Below are 25,982 nucleotides of genomic sequence, written 5' to 3'. Positions count from 1 at the left end.
CTTTGAAAAAGAAGCAGCAATCCAGAAAGGAGTGAGGCAAGGCTGCAGTTTGTCCCCTCTCCTTTTCAATGTTTACATAGAATAGGCAGTAAAGGAACTCAAAGAGAAATTTGAAAAGGGAATCACAGTCCAAGGAGAGGAAATCAAAACCTTGAGATTTGCCGATGATATTGTTATTTTATCTGAGACTGCAGAAGATCTCGAGAAGTTGCTGAGTGGTATGGATGAAGTCTTGGGTAAGGAGTACCATATAAAAATAAATAAGTCCAAAACAAAAGTAATGGAGTGCAGTCAAACAAAGGCAGGTGATGTAGGAAACATTAGATTAGGAAATGAAGTCTTAAAGGAAGTAGATTAATATTGTTACTTGGGTAGTAAAATAACTAATGATGGCAGAAGTAAGGAGGACATAAAATGCAGACTAGCACAAGCAAGGAAGAGCTTTCTTAAGAAAAGAAATTTGCTCACTTCAAACATTGATATCGGAATCAGAAAGATGTTTTTGAAGACTTTCGTGTGGAGCGTGGCATTATATGGAAGTGAAACATGGACGATAACTAGCTCAGAAAGAAAGAGAATAGAAGCTTTTGAAATGTGGTGTTACAGAAGAATGTTGAAGGTGAGATGGATAGATCGAATCACGAATGAAGAGATACTGAATCGAATTGGTGAGAGGAGATCGATTTGGCTAAATTTGACGAGAACAAGAGATAGAATGATAGGACACATCTTAAGACACCCAGGATTTGTTCAGTTGGTTTTTGAAGGAAGTGTAGGTGGTAAGAACGGTAGGGGTAGATCAAGGTATGAATATGACAAGCAGATTAGAGCAGATGTAGGATGCAATAGTTACGTAGAAATGAAAAGGTTAGCACAGGATAGGGTGGCATGAAGGGCTGCATCAAACAAGTCTATGGACTGATGACTCAAACACAACAACACATGGAGTGTGAGGAAGCAATTGGAAGGAAGAATGCAGCAAGAGAAAAAATGTTACAAAGAGATACAAGGTCAAATAGGGAAAAGTATGAGAAATGCAGACGTGAGGCTAATAACATCTGTAAGAAGAAGTAAAGTAAGTAAGTACGTAATATGTTTTATTTATCCTGGCAAAGTTAGGGATGTACTCCCTTTCTTACACTTAACCAGTCTTAACCTAGAACACTTAATAATAACTACTGATGATAATAATATGATAATATGAACAATAATAACTAACAGCATTAACAAGAGAGATGATTAAGAAGAAACTAGAGAGTATAGAGACACAAAGGTTTCAGAAGAGTACAAAGGAATTCTGTAATGAAATTAATTATTTCAGGAAGGGGTATAAGCCAAGATTGAATGGCTGTAAGAATAAAGAAGGCAAGCTATTACAGAATGAAGAGGAAATAAGTGAAAATTGGACCGAATACTTCCGAGAGCTCCTTAACAAGGAAAGAGAAGAGGTGGAAGAAAGTGAAAGGCATATGGAGCAGAGTGGGCCAGAACAATGGATAAATGCCCCCACATTGAAAGATGTAGAAAATGCTATTGCAAAATTAAATAACCATAAAGCAGCAGGAGAAGATGGAATAACAAGTGAAGTGATTATAAATAGTAGCAAAGAAATGCTAGAAGAGGTACATGAACTGATTATTAAGATTTGGGAGGAAGAACGGGTACCTGATGAGTGGAATACAGGAATAATTTTTCCAAAATATAAGAAGGGAAATAAATACGAATGCACTAATTATAGGAGAATTACATTACTGAATATCAACTATAAAGTACTTTTCAAATATACTATTACAATATCTGACTCCATATGCTGAAGAGAGATTGGATGAAGTACAGTGTGGCTTCAGGTGAAATAAGAGCACATTTGATCAAATATTTGTGGTATGTCAAACGATGGATAAATGCTATGAGCATAATATAGATCTATATATGTTATTTGTAGATTTTAGACAAGCATCTGACAGTATATACAAGGATATGCTATATGAATATATGGAGATGATAGAAATACCATAGAAACTGATTAGGATGATCAGAATCACTTTAGGAGAAGTAAGGGCAAAGGTGATGGTGGATGGAAGAATTGGAAATGAGTTTGCTCTTAATACAGGAGTCAGATAAGGTGATGCACTCCCAGCTACTTTGTTTAATCTGGCAATTAACCAAGTCCTTGAAAAAATTATGGATACTGGAAATATTGTATATAAATCTAAACAAATTTGTGCGTATGCAGATGATGTAGTGTTAATGGCCAGGAATGATAGATATTTGAAGGAAATGTTTCTTGAAATGGAGGAAGCAGGAAAACAGATGGGACTGGAGGTGAATGACAGTAAATCTAAGTATATGCATGTGACTGTTATAGAGGGCAGAAGAAGTCAAGATAATCTGACAATAAATGGGCATAATTTTGAGAATGTACAAAGTTTTGAGTATTTGGGAACCATGTTGACAAACAATAATAGAATAAGTGAGGAGATACATCATAGAATAATAACTGGAAACAGAGCCTATTATGCAAATCTTACATTATTTAAATCTCGTTTATTGTCTAAACCTACAAAATTCAAAATATATAAGACCCTTATTAGACCTGTAGTGACATATGTCTCAGAAGCCTGGAACCTTTTAGTTGATGATGCGAATAAATGAAGAATATTTGAAAGAAAGATTATTAGACGAAAATATGGCCCAATTCAAGACCAGAATGGTTGGAGGATAAGGACAAATACTGAAATACAAAACATATTAGACCAGGAGGATATAGTTAGATTTATTAAGGCACAGAGACTGCGATGGCTTGGCCATGTGGAAAGAATGGAGGAAGATAGAATGCTAAGTAGTTAAATCCCAAGTAGATAAAAGACGGCAACAAGGAAGGCCCCGTAATAGATGGAGCGATGAAGTTGAAGCCAACCTGAGGGCAATGAACATCCGTCCATGGAGAGCAGCCACTCAGGATCAAAGTAGATGGCGGACTATCGTAGAAGAGGCCAAGGCTCACACAGGGCTGTAGCGCCGGATAAGTAAGTAAGTAAGTATGTAAGTAAGTAAGTAAGTATATAAATGGCATAGCTTCCAGATTAAAACACTGTAAATACTGTACCGCTTATATGCTGATGACCTACAGATATATATAAAACAGCAAACCTGAAAACCTACACTCAGAAACACGTCACCTGAATGAAGACTTGATGACCATAGATATATCGGCCAGAAATCACGGATTAAAATTAAACCCATCAAAATCCCAGGCAATAATTATTGGTTACCCTAAATTACTTTGCAAACTCAATCAAACAGCGTTACCACAGTTGTCCATAAGTGGTACTCCCATACAGTATAGCCAAAATGTAAGAAATCTTGGTATAATATTTGACGAACATCTGTCCTGGTCTGCCCAAACTATATCTGTGTGTAGGAAAATATACAGAACGCTACACTGTCTCAGTAAATTCAAATTCACTTTCGCTTTAAACTAAAGAAAATTTTTGTTGAATCACTCGCATTACCTCATTTTGATTATTGCGATATAGTTTATAACAACCTAGGAGTAGACTGGGGAAGGAAATTACAGTGTGCTCAGAATGCTTGTGTAAGATTTATCTGTGGACTTCGTTACGCTGACCACGTCACACCTTCTTACATGAGGCTTGGGTGGCTTCGCCTGCAAGAATGACGCACACTTCATACCCTTTCCTCTTTGCATAATATTCTTAAAACTTCTCAACCAGCCCATCTCCGTGATTGCATGAAGCTCCTCTCCACAGATCATAACAAAAATACCCGATCCTGCAGCAGCATGTGTTTATCCCTTCCTGTACACAGAACAGCAATCTACGCAACATCATTCACCGTTACCGTAGTCCGACAATGGAATCTCTTACCAGTAGACATCAGAAGCATGTCCAGCAGCTCAGCTTTTAAACATGCCTGTGTCGAAATACTAGGTAAACATGCACGAATCATCAAGTTATGACCTGGAAACACCTCCTCCTACTGCCTCTCCATCATTATTTCCCTCTCCCTTTCAAAGATCTTCTTCTTTTTCTTCATCACTTTCTTCTTCTTACTAATTCTTCCTCTCTCAATTGAAGGCGATATTTCGGTGTACTGTAGAAACGTGTGTATTTTCTCAACTTTCTCTTAAGTAGTAGTTATAGTACACATTATTCATATATTTTTAATGTACTCTAGTATGATTTGTATTATATAGATGATATGATTTTTGTAAGTGTGATTACTATTTTTAATATCATTACTGTTATTATTGTTAATATTATCATATTATTGTCATCAGTAGTTATTATTAAGTGTGCTAGGTTAAGACTGGTTAAGTGTAAGAAAGGGAGTACATCCCTAACTTTGCCAGGATAAATAAAAGATATTATTATTATTATTATTATTATTATTATTATTATTATTATTATTATTATTATTATTATTATTATTATTATTATTATTATTATTATTCATACACTTCTCCACAGGAAATATGGGTAGTAATGGGGCACGGGATGCACCAAGTGCCTTACATAATTAAAGTGTTTACACATTATAATACAAACGTTGATGTACAGGTATATACAAAACTGTAGATCACGGGATCTTCATTCTTGCGAGAGGAATGATCGCACAATGTTGCATGTTGACAGGAGGACAGAATGTTGCATAATTTTGTAGATGTTCGGTGGAAGACCCAGTTCTCGCAGACTCTTGTGAAGTGTGTGTGGAATGAGGCCGTTGACTGACAGAATCACAGGAACTATTCGTACCAGTTTCATCTTCCAGATCCTCTTTATCTCTTCTGCAAGTTCTTTGTACTTGGAGATTTTTTCACTGTACTTCCTGTCAATGTTGGTGTCATTGGGGATAGCGATGTCAATAATGAAAGTCGTCCCAGTTTTCTTGTTTACCAGTATGATGTCTGGCCTGTTATGGTTGACTGTTTTGTGTGTCACTACAGCAGTGTCCCAATAAAGCTTAATCGACTCATTTTCCAGGAATGGTGTTGGATGGTACTTGTAATAAGGGATACGCTCCTGAATTAATTGGTTTTCCTGAGCAAGTGCCTGGTGTATGATTCCCGAGACATGATTGTGTCATCTCGTGTATTCTACGGGGGGCAAGTACTGGGCAGCCCGCAGTGATATGGTCGATGGTCTCGAGATGAATGGAGTATCGTCTGCATTTGTCGGAGAGTACGCTGGTGTCTTTGATGATGTACTTTTTGTAATTGTTGGTAGCTATTACTTGGTCTTGTATAGCAACTGCAAATCCCTCTGTCTCCCCAAATAAACGCCCACTTTGTAACCACATACACGACGCATTCTTGTCTATACTCTGTTGGTTTAGATTGCTGTAGTATTTTCCGTGGAGGGTCTCCTCTCACCATGTCCTTTCTTGCTCCTGCAGGGATACTTGGTGATTTGTATGTGGGTCAGAGGCATTGTATGGATACAGAACAGTGTACTTGTCAGCAAGTACTACAACTTTATGGAGAAGGCTGTTTTCTTGCTTTTTATGGAAGTATCTCCGGTTCTTTATCTGATTCAGGAGCATGACTTGAAGATCCAGTATTCCTCGGCCTCCCGATTTTCGTGGGAGAGTGACCCTTTCCATGCATGAATTGGGATGATGTAATCTATAGGTGGTGAGCAAAGTTCTCATTTTTCTTTGTATGCTGTCTATTTCTGTAGCAGACTATTTCAGAATTCCGAATGAATAAACAAGGGTTGGAATAGCGTATGTGTTTATTGCTTTAATTTTGTTCTTGGCATTTAGGTAGCTGCGCAAAATCTGATGCAACCTCGATGTATATTTATCAGTGAGTTCCTGTTTGATTTTCTTGTGCTCCAGAGTTGTATTCTGAGCAAATCCAAGGTACTTGTATGTCTCTGTTTGTGTCATTCCCTCAATTAAAGATCCGGTATGGAGCTCATATGGTTGGGAGTTTGTGTACCGACCACGTTCAATTGTTAGCAGCTTACATTTCTTTACTCCCAACGTCATTCCCACATCAGATGAGTAAGAGTGTATTATATTCAGCAGGGCGTTCATTTGTGTTTCGTTGTGGGCATACACTTTCAGATCATCCATATAAAACAAATGAGATATTCTGTGTTTCCTATTGTTATATTTAATATCAAATCCAAAACCAGTAGCTTTTAGAAGATTGGATAGGGGATTCATTGCAAGGCAAAACCACAGAGGACTTAATGAATCTCCTTGAAATATACCACGTTCAATTTTTTCAATTTATTATTATTATTATTATTATTATTATTATTATTATTATTATTATTATTATTATTATTATTATTATTATTATTATGCTTGACATTCGCGGATGATCTTGCGATACTGGCAAATGGTTTCAAGAGGCTAAAGTTCAATTGGAAGAACTTGCAAATGTAGCAAAAAAAGTTGGATTGCAAATTTCGTATGATAAAACAAAAATAATGCCTACTTTCAGAACTTTAAATTCAGAGCTATTATTAAATAATAGTAAACGAATTGAAATTGTAAGTACATTTAAATATTTGGGTGAAAATCTCACTTGGAATTGCAGTGATAAACCATCAATAGAGAGCAGAATATATAAACTGAAGCAGGCACAACGGATAACTTGGCCTACATACAAAAAGAAATGTCTTTCGATTAATGCTAAATTTAGGCATTATAACTCTGTTATTAAACCAGAAGCAACTTATGCTTGTGAAACATTATTTAAACTCAATACTAGATCAACAACAGAACGCTTACAACGAGCTGATCGAAGGATACTCAGGACGATCATAAACAAGAAACATCAGGTGGATGGACAGTGGAGATTGTTGCCGAATGACGTTATCTATCGGGAAAGTGAGTCCATCACAGACACGATGAGAAAAAGAAGAATTGCCTTTTTTTGTCATATATTTTGACTAACAACAGAGTTTTAAAACAATTATTTAATTACTTTTGGAATAATAAATAAAAAAAACAATTGGTTTAAAGAAGTCCAAAGTGATTTGGAGGAGTTGAATATTACCATGCAAACCATAGAAAACAGAGGAGAAAAGTATTTTGAAGAATAAATGCATCAGGCTTGCTCTGACCACTGTACAGAGGAAACAATATGTTATAACGGATGCGGAGAGGGCAGCCAGGTCAACCAGACTCAAGACTTTTTGGGAGAAGAAAAGGAAGACAAATTTGTTGTAGTCTGATTTAAGTGCTCCAATGTGGGCGTAAACTCTGTAAATAAAAGAAATAAATTATTATTATTATTATTATTATTATTATTATTATTATTATTATTATTATTATTATTATTATGTGTGTGTGTGTGTTTCAAACAATGAACCAGACATCACGTTAGTAGTTGAAACTGAATGAAGGTAGGTATCCCTCACACAATGTTTGGGATTATAAGAGGGTTATAAGAGGGATGGTAGAAAAAGGGGGAATTTATAAAAGACAGGTGGGCTTATATTTTAAGGGGAAGGAAATTCAGCGCCAAGGGCTTTATTATGGGGCAGGTATCCATGATAAATTGGTATGAATCACTGCCGGTAGAACAGTGGAGGGAAGATGAGGAACAGGGAACTGTTGCTAGGGTGGCGAGAGGGAGGCAGGAAGGAAAAATAAAATAGTGAAATGCAGAGTAGAATATAGAAAGAGGAAGGTAGAACAGGGTCATATGGAAGGAAGAACAGGGAGGAGGAAGTAGGTTTTGCAGTCATCCAGAAAGTCAAAGAAGACCAGGAGCAGAAGGGATCAAATTAGGTGGATGGTCCTGAGGTTCTGATCATGCAGGACACCATTGTTAGGCATGTGGGGAAACTGTGTGGAGGAAAGGGAACCAGGGTAGAGTGTTATTAAGGACAGTGTTAGTGGTTTTACGTTGCACCATCAGAAATAGGTCTTATGGCGACTATGGGATAAGAAAGACCTAGGAGTTTGAAGGAAGCGGCCTTGGTCTTAATTAAGGTACAGCGCCAGCATTTGCCTGGTGTGAAGATGGGAAACTACGAAAAACCATCTTCAGGGCTGCCAACAGTGAGATTCAAACCCACTATCTCCCGGATGCAAGCTCACAGCCGCGCGCCCCTAACCGCATGGCCAACTCGCCCGGTCAGAACTCTGTTAAAGCAGCTGTAGAGGAAAGTAGAAGGGAAGGAGGAGGGTAAGCATAAGATGGTAGCCTTTCATATTGGTACCAACAAATGTAAAGATGGAGATGTGTGAGATCTGATTAATGCAGCATGGAAGAAATTTAAGACAGCAGAAACTGTTATCAGTGGAATACAGTGTAGGAGGGATACTCACTGGATGGTGACCAGGAATTTAATGAGACTATAGAGTGGGTACGTGCGAAAATGAAAGTGAGATTTGTAGATACTTTTGGGTGGGTAGGAGATAGGGATCTGTGCCCAAATGGCCTTTACTTGAACTGCAGTGGTACACATAAGTTAGGAGGGTTGTTTACAAGAGTTATAGGGATGTAGCCTACATTCAGGGAAACAGGGTGGATTAGGGATTTGGAAGTCAAGTAAGGATGACATAAAAGTGTTAGCATTAAACTGTAGATGTATTGTAAAGAAAGGAATAGAATTAGGTAATTTAATATGTATATATTCACCAGATATTGTAACAGGAGTTGAATCATGGCTGAGAAAAGGTTTTATGGATGCAGAAAGTTTCTTACAGAACTAATGTGCTAAAAGCAGAAACAGTATAGGAACAGTAGGTTGGGGAGTATTCATACTAAGAATTTGTAAGTTATGAGAAAGTTAAGGATGGAAAACATGAAAAGCTACATGGAAGGTTCATCTCTAAATATAATAGGCAACTTGATATTTTTGGGCTGTACATACCTGGAAAAGGTGGCACTGAAGCTGATGTGAAATTACTTGATAAGATAATCAACGACAAGGGAAACAACACAGAAAGGAATGTGATTGTAGTGGGTGATCTCAATTTACCAAATGTCAATTGGGAAGAAAATACGAATGACATGAAGCAAGACAAAGAAATAGTAAGCAAGTTAATCTGGGGAAGGAACGCTGAATTGGAAAGTGATGGAACCAACTCGAGGGAAGAATATTCTGGACGTGGTGCTGGTAAAACCAGATGAACTCTATAAAGAAACTGAAGTGATAGAGGGTATAAGTGATCATGAAGCTATTTTTGCAGTAGTTAAAAATAAATGTAATAGAAAGAAAGGATGTAAAGGTAGGATTATTTGGCAGTACCATATGGTTGATAAGACATACATGAAGGAGTTTAAAAAAGTAATTATAACCAGTATAAAATGATAAATAAAATTGTAAAAAGTTTATGAGATGACTTAAAAGCAATTAAGGAATGTGAAAACAGGTATGTGACTTTAAAGGTTGTAAGGAATGGTAAATTAAAGGCTATATTATAACAGAGAAATAAAGAAACTAAGAAGGAAGTGCAGGCTGGAAAGAAACAGAGTTAGGAATGGTTATAGAAGTATGGAGGAACTGAAGGAACTTGCAAGAAAAAAGAATCTAATGAAGAAATCAGGTAAAGATAATATGATGGCAAGCATAATTGGCAATCATACAGATTTTAGTGAAAAATGGAAGGGTATGTAAAGGTACTTTAAGGCAGAAACAGGTTCCAAGGAGGACACTCCATGAGTGTATATGTCAGGATATACAGAAGGCAGAAGTACTGTATTCAGTTAGCTGTATGTAAAGATTGTTGGCTGCAAGGATAATGTTCAGGTGGAGGAGGCGATTGATGCTAATGAAGTACTGAAATTTACCTATGATAACACAAGTATTTATGTTAAGATACAAAAGTTGAAAAGTAGAAAAGCAGGAATTGATGAGATATACTAAAGCCAATCAGTTGGGATATAGTACCATATCTTATCTGATTACTGTTTGCATGAAGGAACTATACCAAATGCATCGATGGAAAGTTGCTATAGTAACAGGAAAGGTTGATAAACATACAGCCAATAATTTCAGGTCAGTCAGCTTGACATGCTGAGTTTGTAAGCTCTGGGAAAGCATTCTTTCTGATTAGCCCTTTATCCCTTTCAGACTGTGTATGCACAATTGTACGGGTTCGTATTTTATTTGTGTCTGAGCTTATTTGACGTTTTCTTGGCGCTAGACTGGACTGCAGTGCTTGTGCGGGACACGTAGCATGTACTTCAGCTGTTTTTATTTAGTACTTGACCACCACGGGGCAGGAAGAAGAGTTTAAAAATACAGTTCATTAGCAAGATGGCAGGAAGCAGTAGTGCCTAAAGAAAGTATTTAATTATTGCATTCATATTAATCTAGAAGCTTTACTGAATATCAGAATATAATCAATGAAGTGTGTAAACTGTATAGCAAATGTAAATTGTGAACTTACAACATTGTACGTAATACCATGAGGTTTTGAATGTTGATACGCACATATGTGTGGGCTAGGTTTCCTTACAGGCAATGCATGCAGGAGTGCTGGGTACTGTCACAAAGAGGACTGTGAAAGCAAAACTTGTACTCTACATGAGAAATGTAATGTATAAGATTTTAATTGCTTAAAATCGTTCCATACTGTAAAATAGAACATTTAATCATGTACATGTGCATATTCACATGTACTGAGTTGAATTTTTTTAATTTTTAATTTTTTGCAAGTAGTGAATGAAGTCCTGACATGCACAATTGTGTGGGTTCTGTTTTTCAGCCAATAGTTCTTATTTTGTAAAATAAATTGTAAAAACATATATTTGAGAGCATTTTAGTAAGTTTTTGACGTTTTGACACCTTCAGATTTCTTTCAGGTCTGACGACAAGTTGCTGCTGCCAAAAGGGCAGTAAAAACAAAACTCTTCCTCAATGTAGAAAATGTTGTGTTTGAACAAAGATTTAATTGTTTTAAATTATTCCCCACTGTAAAATAGAACATTTGATCATGTACATATGTATATTCACATGCATTGAGGTAATTTTTCCTTTTTTGTAAGTAGTGAATTAAGTCCTGACACGCACAATTGTGTGGGTGCTTTCTTTCAGATGTTAATTTTTATTTTGTAGAATAAATTAAAAATATATGTATTTAACAGCATTTTAGTCAGTTTTTGACATACAAACAAAAATTCACATCACCAGTTTTCTTTCAGGTCTGAAAGGTTTATAGGGCAAAACTATTTTTTAACTGAAATTTAATGAAACTTTTTTTGTTAGTTTCCATAGGATGTATTTATACAGAAATAAGTATATGATTCCAAGAAAAGTTATTTTATTATAAAAAGGATTAATATTTTAACCACATTACATAAATTGCTTTTTACTATTAATAATAGATATTTTTCACTTCAGAAATGTTAGTTGTAAAAATGTATAATGCTGTATATAAGAAAAGTCCAATATAAATAACACACTGAAACACATTACAGAAAATTTAAAGCCTAAAATATTATACCATATGTAACACATTCAAACATGGTAGAAAATCTGAAACGTGCTAAAGAAACATATGAACAGACTAAAATGTCATGTGTAATACACTCTTACACTGTACAGAAGTATTTCAAAACATGAACGCACATCAGTTTTTCCCATGGAATGGGGCAAAGCATGCCTTACACAAAGCTACTTCACATGTGCTGCACTGTAACTTGCTTCTTCTAGGCTTTGCTCGGGTGCTGCAAAATGCACACCTCCTCGATGATCCTGCTGAGGGCATATGATCAGACACATTAGTAAGCTGCATGCCAGGCCTTCCTGGTATTGCTTTCCATGACTTGGACTTACTGATTGTCACTCCTTTAGGACTTGGGCTGGGCCCTCGTTTTGACTTTGAACAGAAGCAATTTATTAGTTCATCAGCTAGTGCACTCCTGAAGGATAAGTGAGTTAGTGGCTTCTTTCCTGTGGCTAGTTTGTTTGTTTCTTTGTACAGTATATAAGCGTTTACAATAGCAGCATCAAGGAAGTAATAGAAGAGTTTCATCCAGCCACGCCGTGACTTCCAAGCGATGTTGTAAGATGAATGGTGCTGGTTGAACTTATCCACTCCTCCCCTGTAACAACTGTAATCTGCTACAGATTTGGGACAAGGGACATTTTCTTTTTCCCCCTTCTTGTTACGCCTTGATACGAAGGTATGTTCTTCTGGACTGTGCATATTGCTGGTGACTAGAACTGCTTTTTTCCCCCTATCTCTCCACTTTGACACTGAAATGTCTCCACACATAGCAAAATCAGAATCTCCAAGGTTGAGATTTCTGTCAGTTGCCAACAGAGCCTTGGGAAAAAACTTCCTGGTATGCACCCATACAGACCTTTTGTTAACAGTTTAGACATAAGGGGTATGCTAGAGAAGAAGCAGTCAAAAAACAAACAGTAACCAAGATGTTCAAATGATTTTGCTAATGACATAACAACTTTCTCTCCTAATGGTATACCGTCACTATCAGATTTTCCTTCGTAAACGTGAAAATTGACCATGTAACCAGTAACAGCGCAACTTATAACAAATACCTTGAAACTTCTTTTTATAGGTTTCAAGGGCATGTATTGTTTCAGCGAACTTCTTCCCTTGAAGGCCACCATACTTTCATCAATGGAGAGGAATCTGCTTGAGTTTATTCAGGTGATCTAAAAGTGGTCTGACTTTATATAGTCTGTCATAACCAGGCTCATTCCTTTTAGGCATTTTTTCATTATCATTCATATGAAGGAACCTCATAATTTTTAGGAATCTTTTCAATGACATGATACTGGAAATTCTAGACACGTGAAAGTTGGGATCTGATGACCAATAATGACGAATACTAGGAAGAGTATGGAATCCCATTATTATTAACACCCCAATAAAGGCTTGTAGCTCTAACAATGACAAATCAAGAGAATTTCCTTTTTGAATGGCATATTTATTAGATTCTTGAACTAGAATGGTCAGAAAAGCATGTGTGAAAAAAACTTGAAAAATTTCAAGAGGAGAAAGCAAACTGACAGGCACATTGGGACCGAATGGTTCAGAAAATGTGGAGCTGTTGAATTTAGTTGGTTTCTTCCCTTGTTTTGAAAATACGTATCGTGTAGGAGCTGTTGTTGAGTTATCAGATTCTGTTCCCGTCTCCGATTCACTGCTAGCAGGGTTATTCTGAAAGCCTTCATTAGACCTATCTGAAAATATAGGATCTTCATAGTCTGGATTTCCAACGCTGTCATCAGAACCAAAGTCCGTATGCAAATCCTGTGTAAAACTGCCCCTAGGTTGTTGGTCAATACTCCATGATTGCTGATCATGTATGTCCCTGGTTTGGGGCACCTGAAGAACGTCCTCAGCGTCCAAATCACCTCCATATTCAGAATCTGAACCGATGTCGACCAGCATCTCCTCAATCTCTGGGGGATTCAAATTCCTTCTTGTCATGATTCTATAAATAAACAAAAATAAACAATAACAACAATACCACTTCAGTAGGTATCAGTTTTTCTAACAAAAACAGTAATGTTTATTACTGGCCCAGTTTCCCTGTTTTTAGAGGAATGGAGGTGAACTTCGGATAAGGCACTTGTTTTACAGCCAGATGCCCTTCCTACCACTAAGCTCTGCAGAACAGTTGACGAGATGGAAGAGAACAATGAAACACACACAATCACAGAGTTCCCAACAGGAGAGAAGGTATAATTCAAAATAAAAATTGCTGACCCGACTGGGAATGGAACCCGGGACATTCGTGTCCAGAGTCCAGCATAGTATCCACTCAGCTACCACGGCATACTGATGATAACAGTAATAAAACAGTAATACAACTGTCAATGCTATGAAAACTTGACTTTCGTACTAAGATGCTGTGTTCTGTATGTTCCTCTCAGGTTCACCAATATGTAAACCCACACAATGTAGCTACTAACATCTTAGCCATATATAGTGTGTATAATATATGTGCAATATTATGTTAGATAAAGCCTATATTGACAGAAATATGGTTCATTAAAGATCATATGCATCCCACGCGTTAGTTATTTATAAAATAAAACTACCCTGTTTTTCGCAAGAAGTGGGTTTATAGATGAATGATCGGGAAAAATACAAAATCAACCAAGTTAGACTTCATATTTACAAAGGGCCTATCAAATTATAATTTAGACACATTACCATCATTAAAATATCACTGAAAGAGCAATTAAATATGAGAAATACATTCACTTACCGCCTAAAATGTAAACCATGCGTCCAACAATCTTCCAGAATGCACTGTGGATGATTAATCGACCACAATAACAAAACGGTGCTTCCCTCTCATGCAAATCATAGAAACCAAGGTGTGGCTATGTTTTCGATCACAAACCGTTCCGGGAGACATCAATCTAACGTATGGTTGATTGTCAAACGAAAATGAAAGAAATATGAGACCTAATACAATGTGGTTAAATAAACCACAAACCTATTATTAGACATGTTTGCAAAATTACTAACTGGTTTAATAGAAGACAGTTCAGGTTTAAGAAAGATTATTCCTGTGAAGCTCAACTTGTAGGATTCCTGCAAGATATAGCAGATATTTTAGATTCAGGAGGTCAAATGGACTGTATTGCTATTGACCTATCCAAATCTTTTGATAGGGTAGATCACTGGAGATTACTGACAAAAATGAGGACAAATGGGCTAAACAAAATAGTGACTGAATGGGTGGGCTACATTTTGAGAAAACACAATTCAGTGCATTATTCAATAATGTAATCATTAAGAAGCGAGTTCCTCAAGGCAGTATTATTAGACCTTTATTATTTCTTATCTTACTATATATAAAAATGTGTGCGTGTGTGTGTGTAAGCCATCTCTAGCCCCCTAAGTGGTGGGGGAGTTAGGGGCTCAGGTATAAAAATAATAAGAAATAGTGTTGAATCCATAGTTTTTGGGATTGCCGAGGTGAATAGCGACACTTTGAATTTTTAAAAATCCAAGGTCAGTCCCCTTTGTGGTGGGGGAGAAAGGGGGGGGAGTGAGATATAAAAATAATCAAAAATAGTGTCGAATCCATAGTTTTCGGGGTCGCTGAGATGAATAGTAACACTCTGAATTTTTTTTAAGTCAAAGTTCAGCCCCATTTGCCGTGGGGGGCGAAGAGACAGTGAGATATAAAAATAATCGAAAATAGTGTCGAATCCATAGTTTTCGGGGTTGCTGAGATGAACAGTAACATTCCAGATTTTTTAAAGTCAAGGTTCAGCCCTCTTTGCAGTGGAGGGTGAGAGGAAGTGAGATATAAAAATCTATCTATCTATCTTCTATCTATATATAAAAATGGACGTATGTGTATAAATGACACACCTCCTCCTAAACCACTGGAGTAATTTCAATCAAATTTTGAACACTTATTATTTGCTATCTGGAGAGGAGCACTGTGGGGGTAAGCCATCTCTAGCCCCCTTAGGGGTGGGGGGTCAGGAGAGTTAGCTATAAAAATAATAAAAAATACTGTCAAATCCATAGTTTTCGGGGTCGCCGAGGTGAATAGTGACACTCCAAAATTATTATAAGTCCAAGTTCAGCCCCCTTTGTGGTAGGGGGCGAGGCGGGAGTAAGTTATAAAAATAATCAAAAATAGTGTCGAACCCATAGTTTTCGGAGTCGCTGAGATGAATAGTAACACTCCAAATTTTTTAAAGTCAAAGTTCAGCTCCATTCGCGATGGGGGGCGAGGGGGCAGTGGGATATAAAAATAAAAGAAAATGTGTCATATCCATAGTTTTCGGGGTCGCTGAGATGAATAGTAACACTCCAAATTTTTAAATTCGAAGTTGAGCCCTCTTTGCGGTGGGGAGGGGGGGGGGGCGAGGGTGAGTGAGATATAAAAATAATCAAAAATAGTATTGAATCCATAATTTTTGGGGTTGCTGAGATAAATAATGACAGTCCAGAATTTTTTTTTAAAGTCCAGGATAATCCCCCTTTTGGGTGGGAGGCGAGGGGCGAGTGAGATATAAAAGTAATCGAAAATAGTGTCAAATCCTTAGTTTTCTAGGTCGGTGAGATGAATAGTAACACTCCAAATTTCTTAAAGTCAAAGTTCAGCCCCCTTTCCAGTGGAGGGCGAGGGGGGAGCGAGATATAAAAATAATTGAAAATAATGTCGAATCCATAGTTTTGTGGTTGCTGAGATGAATAGTAACATTCCGTTTTTTTTTAAAGTCAAAGTTCAGTCCTCGTGAAGTGGGGGGCGAGGGGGGAGTGAGATATGAAAATCATCGAAAATAGTATAGAATATTATCGAATATTAGCGTCGAATCCATTGTTTTGAGGACTACTGGACCAATTTAAGCCAAACTTGTTACACGTATGAGTTACTATCAGAAAACTAACGACGTGGGGGTAGGACACCGCTGGCACCCTTTATGGTTAGGAGTGAGGGGTGAGAAAAAAGAGTAATAAAAAACAGTGTCAAATCCATAGTTTTCAGGCACTCTGAGATGATAGCGACACTCCGGATGTTTTTGGGGTCGCTGAGAAGAATGGTGACACTCCGGAATTTTTTAATGTCTAAGTTCAGCCCCCTTTTGGGAAGGGGGCAAGTGAGGTACAAAAAAATCAAAAATAGTGTCGATTCATAGTTTTCAGGGTTTGTTGAGATGGATAGTAACATTCCAGATTTTTTAAAAGTCCAAGTTCAGCTCTTTAGGGCGGGGGGGGGGGGGGGGTGTGCGAGGGGGGAGTGAGATATAAAAATAAAAAATAGTCATAAATAGTGTGGAATCTATAGCTGAGAAGAACAGTACCACTCTGGATTTTTTAAAGTCCAAGTTCAACCTACTTTTTGGTGGAGGCGAGGGGGGAGTGAGATATAAAAGTTCATGCCCCTTTGGCATAGGGGGAGAGAAAGAGTGAAAAAATAAAATGACCCAAATGTTGGAGATTATGGATGTATGTGTGTATTTTCCAGCATAGCTGTCAACTAAATTTGGTACAATTATTTCTTACTATCTGTGAAAAATGTTGTTGAGGCAAGACTCCCCTGGAACCTCCAAGGGAGGAGGTGAAATATAAATAGAGCTAAAAACGACTGATATTAGTGTCGAATCCATTGTTTTGAGGACTACTGGACCAATTTAAGCCAAACTTATTACACGTATGAGTTACTATCAGAAAACTAACGACGTGGGGGTAGGACACCGCTGGCACCCTTTATGGTTAGGAGTGAGGGGTGAGAAAAAAGAGTAATAAAAAATAGTGTCAAATCCATAGTTTTCGGGCTCTCTGAGATGATAGTGACACTCCGGATGTTTTAAAGTCCAAGTTCAACCCCCTTTGGCATCGTGGGTGAGTAAAGGTAAAAAAGAATATTTCCAAAATGACTGAGATAATGAACGTGTGTACGTTGCAGCATAGTTTTCTAGCAATATTGATACAAGTATGACTTACTATCTAGAAAAAAAAAATACTGTGGGGGTAAGAGAACCCTAGTCCCCTACGGTAGGGGTGAAATGTAAAAATAATTGAAAACGTCCAATATTTCAGTCAAATGCATAATTTTTGGCGTTGTTGTTATGAATTGTGACACTCTGGATGCCGTTTAAAGCAATGTTATGTCCCAATTGGCAGAGGGGGTGAGAAAGAGTGAAGAAAAGAAAAGGTCGAAATTGACTGAGTTTACGGATGTATGTGTGTATGTTCTAGCATACCTCTCAACCAAACATGGTACATATATAAATTACCTGGAAGAAATTACTTGAGAGGTATGATTCAGCTAGCACTGCTAGCGGCGGAGTTGAATTATAAAAAAGTATGGAAAGAGGGGTGAAATATTAAAATAATAAACTACAACAAATAGTAATGTACAGTCCATAGTTTTTGGGATCCCTGAGGTGAATAATGACACTCCAGATATCTTTGAAGTCCATGTTCGGCCAGCATTGGCATGAGGATGAGAAGTGGAGAGAAGGAAAATATCCAAACTTATGACAATTACCTTAGAGGTGAAGCTTCCACGTTGTGAAGAAGTATTTAGTTTAATTTCCGGGTTGAACCATGTTGTAGTTGTCTGTACATCACATACAGTTTGCCGATGTTTCAAATACATTGCAGTATTCTTTGTCAAGGCGACTGAAATACCCCTACTCGATCCGAGGTAATAAGTCTTCCAGGCAGCAATTTACACTACTAGAGTGGCCCTGACCTTGGCCTTTTATATCCTAGTCTTTCTGGCTGACGTAAGACCTGGCTGTCTCGTGAGCGTTCTGGAAGGTATGTGTCAGAGTCAGGTAGTGGGGGTTTGCCCGCACTGTTATGTAACGGGGTTTCGGCCCATATGTTTATGTTGTGGTTTGTATGTCTTAAACTATGAATGATAGGCATCCAAGAATTACTGATTTTATATCCTTCTTCTAAATTTATGTTGTTTGGATGTTTCTTGATTTCGATAGCCTTGCAGATTTTCCTTTCCAGATTCCAAGGGATAGCTGCTAGGATCTTGGTCTTGTCAAATGATATTCCATGCCTTGTTTCGTAGGAATGCTTGGCTATCGCTGAAATATCTGTGTTTTGGTTCTTGGTGTGATGGATATGTTCTTTTAGGCGGGTGGAGATCAGACGTTTTGTTTCACCAACATAACAAGCTCCGCAGCTACATTCAATGTGATATTCTCCAGGAGCCTGTAATTCTATTATGTCTTTTACTGGTGGTAGATAACGGGCTAGCTTCCGGTGAGGTTTATAGATGGTTTTAATGCCGTATTTGTCCAGTATCTTGCCGATAGTGTCTGTAGTATTTTTAATGTATGGCAGTATTGCTGTTTTCGGGCGGGTCAGTTCTTTGTTCCCGTTGTTTTCTCCTACGGTGGCCTTTTCTTTGTTCACTTCTGATTTTTTTAAAGACTCGTCGGATGTTACTGAGCGAGTAGCCATTTTTCTTGAGGGTTCTCATGAGGTGTTCTTTCTCTTTCTCTAGGTGCTCTGCGTCTGATATCGCTATGGCCCTGTTCACCAGTGATGTTAGGACAGCCTGCTTTTGTGATGGGTGATGATGAGACGAGGCGTGTAGGTACCTGTCTGTGTGTGTGGGTTTCCTGTATACTGCATGACTCAGAGTCCCATTGGAGTTGCGCTTTACTAGGACATCCAGGAATGGTAGTTTTCCATTTACTTCGATTTCCATGGTGAACTGAATATTTGCGTGAATAGAGTTGAGATGGTCGAGAAACAGCTGTAGATTATTGCTCCCATGAGGCCAGATTATGAATGTGTCATCCACAAAACAGAGAAAACATTTTGGTTTCAGGGTAGATGTGGCTAAGGCTTTCTTTTTGAAGTGTTCCATATATACATGTTTGCTATTATTGGAGAGAGTGGCGACCCCATCGTGGCCCTTCTGTCTGTTCGTAGAACTCACTGTTAAAATAGAAATAAGTGGCGTTTAGGCATTCTTTTGCTAGTGTTGACAGGTCTTCTGGAAGTTTCTGGTCTAGTAGCGGAAATACTTCTGTTAGCGGCACCTTGGTGAAATGTGATGTGACATCAAAACTTACTAATAAGTCCGTACTTTCAATTGATTGGTCCTTAAGGAGCTGGATGAAATGTCGGAAGTCATTCACGTAGGTTTCAGTGTGTCCTGTATGTGGCTGAAGTAGTCCGGCTAGGTAACGGGCGATATCGTGCGATACGGCAATTACACATGTATGTATGATTCTTCCAGCATAGCCCTCATACAGTGTGGGTACACATATGACTTACTATCTGAAATAAATACTGTTGGAGGAGCCGTGAGGTGTGTCACATGATTTGGACGCAACCACATCACAAAGTGTTACTTTCCGTCTTGAACACAATTAGGCCTAGTTCAAATCAAAATCAAATCAAAATCAAAATCTCTTTATTTGCAAATGAGGTGTCTACCTCGGTGGCAAATGGTACACTAAAATACATTATTGTCAAGAACTAAATTTTAAATTAACAAGAGACGAAGAAAATTTTCCTAGAATACAATATTATACAATTTACGCTAATAATTTGTTCTATTAAACACATACATCATCCTTAATAAATTTATATTGTTTACAAAATTCTACTTATAATATCTTACAAACATAGTCAACTCATATACAGTATGTGAAATTACTTCTAATAATAATATACAACTGGTATAAGATTAAAATTAACATTGAATTTATTTACATATTTATATTTTACCCATTTTGGAACATAAGTAGCATAACGACCTGCTGCGTCTTAACCAGAGCCCCTTTTGCCACCACTTTTCAGAGTTCCTGAAGGGCCTTCACAGCTACCGTAGCGGTCCCAGGGCCCTCGAAGTCCCCACTGTACTTCACCCCTACAGGCAGTCCCCTACTTGGGCTGTCCAAACTCCATAGACCAGGGGATGGAATTAATTTAATCACACACATTTTTTATTTACAATATCCTGCACTGGTCGAATGCCCTCTAACATTTCATTTATTTTCTCTGTTGTTGTTTATTCTCTTCTTGAATATCTGTACAGATTTTGGAAAAGGATCAAACACTACCCCTGGTAAACTGTTCCACTCCTTCACGCCCTTCCCAATGAATGAAAATTTACCCCAATCGCTTCTGCTAAAATTCCTTCTAATTTTGTACTTGTGGTCAGTTTTACCAATATAATTATTTTCCAACTGAAGCCTCTCACGGATATCTCTCCATGCTTCTTCTCCTGTATAGGCTCTATATAATCCTATAAGTCTAGTTTTCTCCCTTCTCTTACTTAAAGGTTCCCAACCAAGTTCCTTTAGCATTTCTGATACACTACTCTTTCTCCTGAAATCCCCTGTTACAAACCTTGCTGCTTTCCTCTGCACACCATCTAGTTTTTTTATTAGGTATTCTTGGTGAGGATCCCAAACACTGTTTGCATATTCCAATAATGGACGAACCATACTTAAGTAACTTTTTTCTTTTAATTCTTTGTTGCATCCTTTAAGTAGCCTCATTATGACATGTAATGATCTGCATGCTTTCCCAACAATGTCATCAACATGACCCTTCCAGTGCAAATTACTTTCAAATCTCACACCTAAGTATTTGCACTTGCCATCTTTAGGGATAACTACCTCATCCAAAGTATATTCAAATTCAGTTTTAAAGCTCCTGTTTGTAAATGTTGTAACAGTTGATTTGCCTCCATTTATCTTCATATTATTTTCTTCAACCCATTCTTGGATACTCTCAAGGTCCCTTTGTAATTCTGAGCAATCCTCAATGTTATTTATTTCCCTATAAACAATTATGTCATCTGCATACAATCTTATTTTCGATGTTATATTGTTCCCTAAATCATTTGCGTATATCAAGAAAAGTAACGGACCGATTATACTACCCTGAGCAATTCCCTTCCAAACTTTCTCTTTCTGTGTTATATAATTTCCTACTTTGACTTTCTGAACCCTTGAATTTAGAAATGTTCTTATCCAACGTATAACCCTTACGTCCAGTCCTATTCCCTCCAATTTCTTTAATAATATTCCATGTTCCACTCTATCAAAGGCTTTGGAAAGATCTATGGCTATGCAATCTAACTGGCCTCCTGAATCCAACTGATCTGATATGTCCTGCTGAAATCCCACCAGTTGTGCCTCGCAAGAAAATTTCTTTCTAAATCCATACTGGCTCCTCATGAACCAATTTTTATCATCACATATCCCTCTGATGTACTTTGCTATTAAACTCTCCAGTATTTTACAAACTATACTGGTCAGGCTGATTGGTCTGTAGTTCTCTGGTTTCCTTTTATCACTCTTTCCTTTATAAATTGGTATTATTATAGATTCCTTCCATTCCTTTGGTATTACACTATTATTTATGACATAGTCAAAGAGAAATTTTAAATAAGGCACTATATACCACCCCATCGTCTTTAATACCTCCCCAGTAATTTGATCACTTCCTGCTGCTTTTCCTTGCTGAAGCAGTTGGATTTCTCTGAAAATATCTTCATTTGTGAATGAGAAGCTTCTTGTTTCCCTATGTGTCTCTCCCTCTCTATCTTCTGTTATGGTTTCCAAGTCCTGACAATCTTCTACTGAATCTCTGAATTCCCTACTGAAGAGGTTTGCTTTCTCAGTATCTGTTAAATAGTGTTCACCCCCTTCTCCCACCATTGTAGGAATTTGGATTCCTTTTCCTTTTTGATTCCTAATATATGAATACAGTTTTTTCCATTTCCCTTTGTGGTCATTACCCTCTTGAAGAATGCCATTCATATAATTCTCTTTTGCTTCCTTTTTCACTCTATTCAGTTCCCTCATTAGCTGTTTTCTAGTTTCTCTATTCTCCCTACCCTCTTTGATTTTCCTGTTTACTATTCTACATTTTCTTTTTAATTTTCTTATTTCCCTTGTATAATAAACAGGGTCTGAGGTCATTTTACCCTTCTTAACAGGTACAAATCTCTTCTCTCCTTCCCAAATGATTCCTTTAAATTTAGCCCAAAGTGTATCCACATTACTCCCTTCACTTATCCAACAACTGAATTGTGATTTAAGGTAAGTCCCAAATTCATCAACTTTAGTTTTTCTGTATAATTTCTTGTCTTGTGTGACCCTGTTATTAAGCCTTTTTGGTACCAGTCCTACATCCATTATTACAGCCTTATGGTCACCTATTCCTTCAATTACCTCAGTTTTATCAACAATTTCCCATGGTTTAACCAAGAATACATCTAGTAAGTTATTGAGACGAGTCGGTTCTTGTACTACTTGTGTAAATCCTCCCTCCCAAATTAACTTATTTGCCAGTTTCTGTTCATGGGCTTCACTTGCAGCTCCATTCCATTCAACTTCAGGCAAGTTTAGATCTCCCCCAATTATTACCATATCATTATTCTTGTTTTTATGAGTATAATCTATTATTTTCTCAAATATTTCCATGTCTCTTTCCTCTTCCAGGCCTGTATGTTCCTATAATTCCCACCTCCTTCATATTATGACAAACTAATTTTATCCCTAATATTTCATCCCTTTCATCGGTAAACCATTCATGTGAACAATAAGTTTCCTTCACCAGAATAAACACCCCCCCTCCCTTTTTATCTCCTCGGTCTCTACGATAGACTGTGTACCCTTCTGGAAATACTTCTCTATTACCCACCCCTTCTCTCAACCATGATTCTACTCCTATCACCACATCAGTCTCATAAGATTCCATCAATGTACCGAATTTTAATTGTTTATTTACTACACTCTGACAGTTTACCAAGAGCAATCTCAGACCTCCTTCCTCCCTAAAACTTGACTGTTGCAAATGGGTAACGTTTGACTCATGAGTTGAGAACGTCCCTGGAACCCAGATCCTTGTACATAGATCTTGATTTAAGGGTCTGGGTTTTCTGGCAAGTTTCCCTTTATGTGCCAGTTTAGTGGTATGGGTTTTCTTAAGTACAGATTAGTTTGCAAATCTCTGTTGATAATTGTAGCAATTTGTCTACAGAGATTTGCTTTTCCATTACCATTCAGATGTAACCCATGCCTAGTAAACATTTGCCTGCCAAGACCTAAAGTATCTACTACATAGACATTTCTAAAACTCTTACATAATCTCTTGATTTTTATATTTACATCATGTACAGCTTTGTTCACACATGAGTCCTCTAAAAGGTCATACCTAGGTGGCACATTAACTACAATTACTTTTGAGTCAGGTAGTTTGGAAAGCTTACCTCTGAGAGTCATAATTAGTTCCTCACCTTCATTTGCAGCAATGTCATTTGTACCACTCACAGTTACCACATAATTGTCCTTCTCTAACTCAGGATCACAACTTGAAAGGACGTCTTCAGTTTTGGCACCTGGTTTTATTAGTCCTAAAACCTCAGTTTCTGGATTCTGCAGCTCATCCTTGATGCCTTCTGCCATACCCCGCCCTTGACTGTCTGCGTAGAGATGAATCTTTGGCGATCTTGACTTTCGGTTGGTTTTCTTCTTCTGTAGGTTACCTCCACTGGATTGAAAATTATTTGGAAAACTTGGTATGTCTTCTTCTGGAACTTGGTGAAGTAACTGAAATCTATTTTGGCACTGCAAAGAGTTTTTTCCCGGTTTTAAGTTGTACGTAGTTTCTCCCATATATTTAACATTAGGCCTAAAATGGCTACGCGTCACTTCCGTCCACGGCGATCTTTCTTCTCCAATGTCTTCTTTATCTTCCAGTTTCTTTATTCTGTCCTTTAAGCTTTCATTTTCATGTTTCAGAGCGCATAAATCTTCTTGTAGCACTCCTAAAATCTTAATTATAGTTTCGTATGTCTCTCTTTCTTGTTGTTCTGCCTCACTATTGGTTTGTTTACACTCGGGACACAGCCACTCACTTTCTTCAATATCAGTCCTATTTACAATATTTGCACAACGAAAATGGTACCATTCATCACACTTACGACATAGAATCCCATTTTTAACTACTCTTCTGCATTTGCCACATTTTTCACTGCATCTTACACCATTATCTACTACGGATATCACAGACTCACACACAGTAGTCGCCATCTTACTTGCCGCGTCCATTTCATCTGGCAAAAAAATTCCCCTTTCCATCACATCAATGTTGAAAGTTACAAGAACTTGCAAAGCTACACACTACTGTTTTAATTATTTATCAAGAAATTTTAAGATCGCTTTATGTTAGGATAGTTTCTAAATGGCTTTTCATGAACACATCTTTTACATCAAGAGGTGCCAAACAGTGACAACGAAGAGAAAACCATTGAGTCTTTAGACATTTAAACCTTTTATCTAGTCGACGACAAGTTATTTTTAATATTGTGTTTTACCTTGTTACTTGTGTTTTTGTGTATACTTTATTGATTATTCAAGATCATGGCTGAAGATGTTTTCCATGGAAAATGAAACATATACCAACTAAAAATTTTAAAAAAAGTTATACTAGTTGGAATTTGTTATATATAATAACTCCACCATGGATCAAGATACAATTTATTACTTGTAATAAGCAGTATGTTCTGAGCTGTCAGTAGAGAGACGGCATGGAATGATATTAGAAAATGCAGGAAGTTGAGTGGTGTTTTAAAAGTAGGCAAGATCACAATATGAAGTTGGAATTGAAGAGGTAATTGGGGCAAATAGTTATTTATAGGAAAAAGAGTTAGGGATGGGAATAATTTACCAAGAGAGATGTAAATTACTTTCTTTGAAATTATTTAAGAAAAGACTAGGTAAATAATTCATAGATAATCTGCCATCTGGGCAAATGCCCTAAATGCAGATCAGTGATGATTGATTGATTGATTGATTGATTGATTGAATGAAAACAATGTCAAGTTTCATTCTTTTATAGCTATAATATTGTCTTTTGTAATCTCAGATCTCCTTTAAGTGCATTAATCTTAGCATTTATTTATGTACCTTCTCTATCTGTACTTAACATTATGTTAATAACTTCTGGACACTTAATGTGATGTTTAATATTTTATAAATAAAACTTCTTTATTACTTGTTTTCAATATAGTGTTCCTTGAAAATAGCAAAATAATAAAATGTACTAAAAACTAACTTGATGGTGACCCACCTGTTTAGAGCCACTGCTCTATACAACCACTGTTGTTTAAAAATAATTTTAAAAATAAATAAAAATCTGTTTAACTTTGCAATCTTTATACAGGTAAGTGTGTTTTTTATTGAGATGCTCCTTACCAACAGTGAGGCACAGAAAACAAAATGCTTGATTACATGAGCATAGAGAGCAGGGGCAGTTTCTTAGGTTGCAGGTTTGCGCTACCCCCATTAATTTTTTATGTTTATTTTAGGTAAAGTTTTATAATTTGGATTACTCAACTACTGCATTATCATTCAACAAGACAAACCTTTCAAGAGCTTGAAAGAGCAAATATTGACTACAGGAGACTACAAGCCGGTGCTCTTAGATGTTCACTGCAGGGGCCGAAAAGTTTGCAGCAGGGAGTCAACCTGAGGTAGGATGAAACCTGGACTGCCAGAGGGGTGTACGAGGCTGATCAAGGGGTGCTTTTAGGCTGT

General features: G+C 37.3%; 1 protein-coding gene across 6 annotated transcripts in view; it reads right to left on the bottom strand.

The window, feature by feature from the left end:
* The window catches only part of LOC136885986 (uncharacterized), a 188,654-nt gene that overhangs the window by 31,214 nt on the left and 131,458 nt on the right, over window positions 1-25,982 (bottom strand). For 5 of the 6 annotated variants that reach the window (XM_067158714.2, XM_068230959.1, XM_067158702.2 and 2 more), the window contains one exon: window positions 12,288-13,402. The exons of the other annotated variant lie outside the window; for it this stretch is intronic. In XM_067158714.2, coding sequence (XP_067014815.2) covers window positions 12,580-13,402 — 823 coding nt within the window. In that variant the 3' untranslated portion in view covers window positions 12,288-12,579. Of the gene's footprint in view, window positions 1-12,287; window positions 13,403-25,982 lie in introns of those variants that run through there. 6 annotated transcript variants of the gene reach the window in all.

This window comes from Anabrus simplex, chromosome 1 (assembly GCF_040414725.1).
Source record: "Anabrus simplex isolate iqAnaSimp1 chromosome 1, ASM4041472v1, whole genome shotgun sequence".
NCBI lineage: Eukaryota > Metazoa > Arthropoda > Insecta > Orthoptera > Tettigoniidae > Anabrus > Anabrus simplex.
This window is presented reverse-complemented; position numbering and strand designations above follow the sequence as displayed.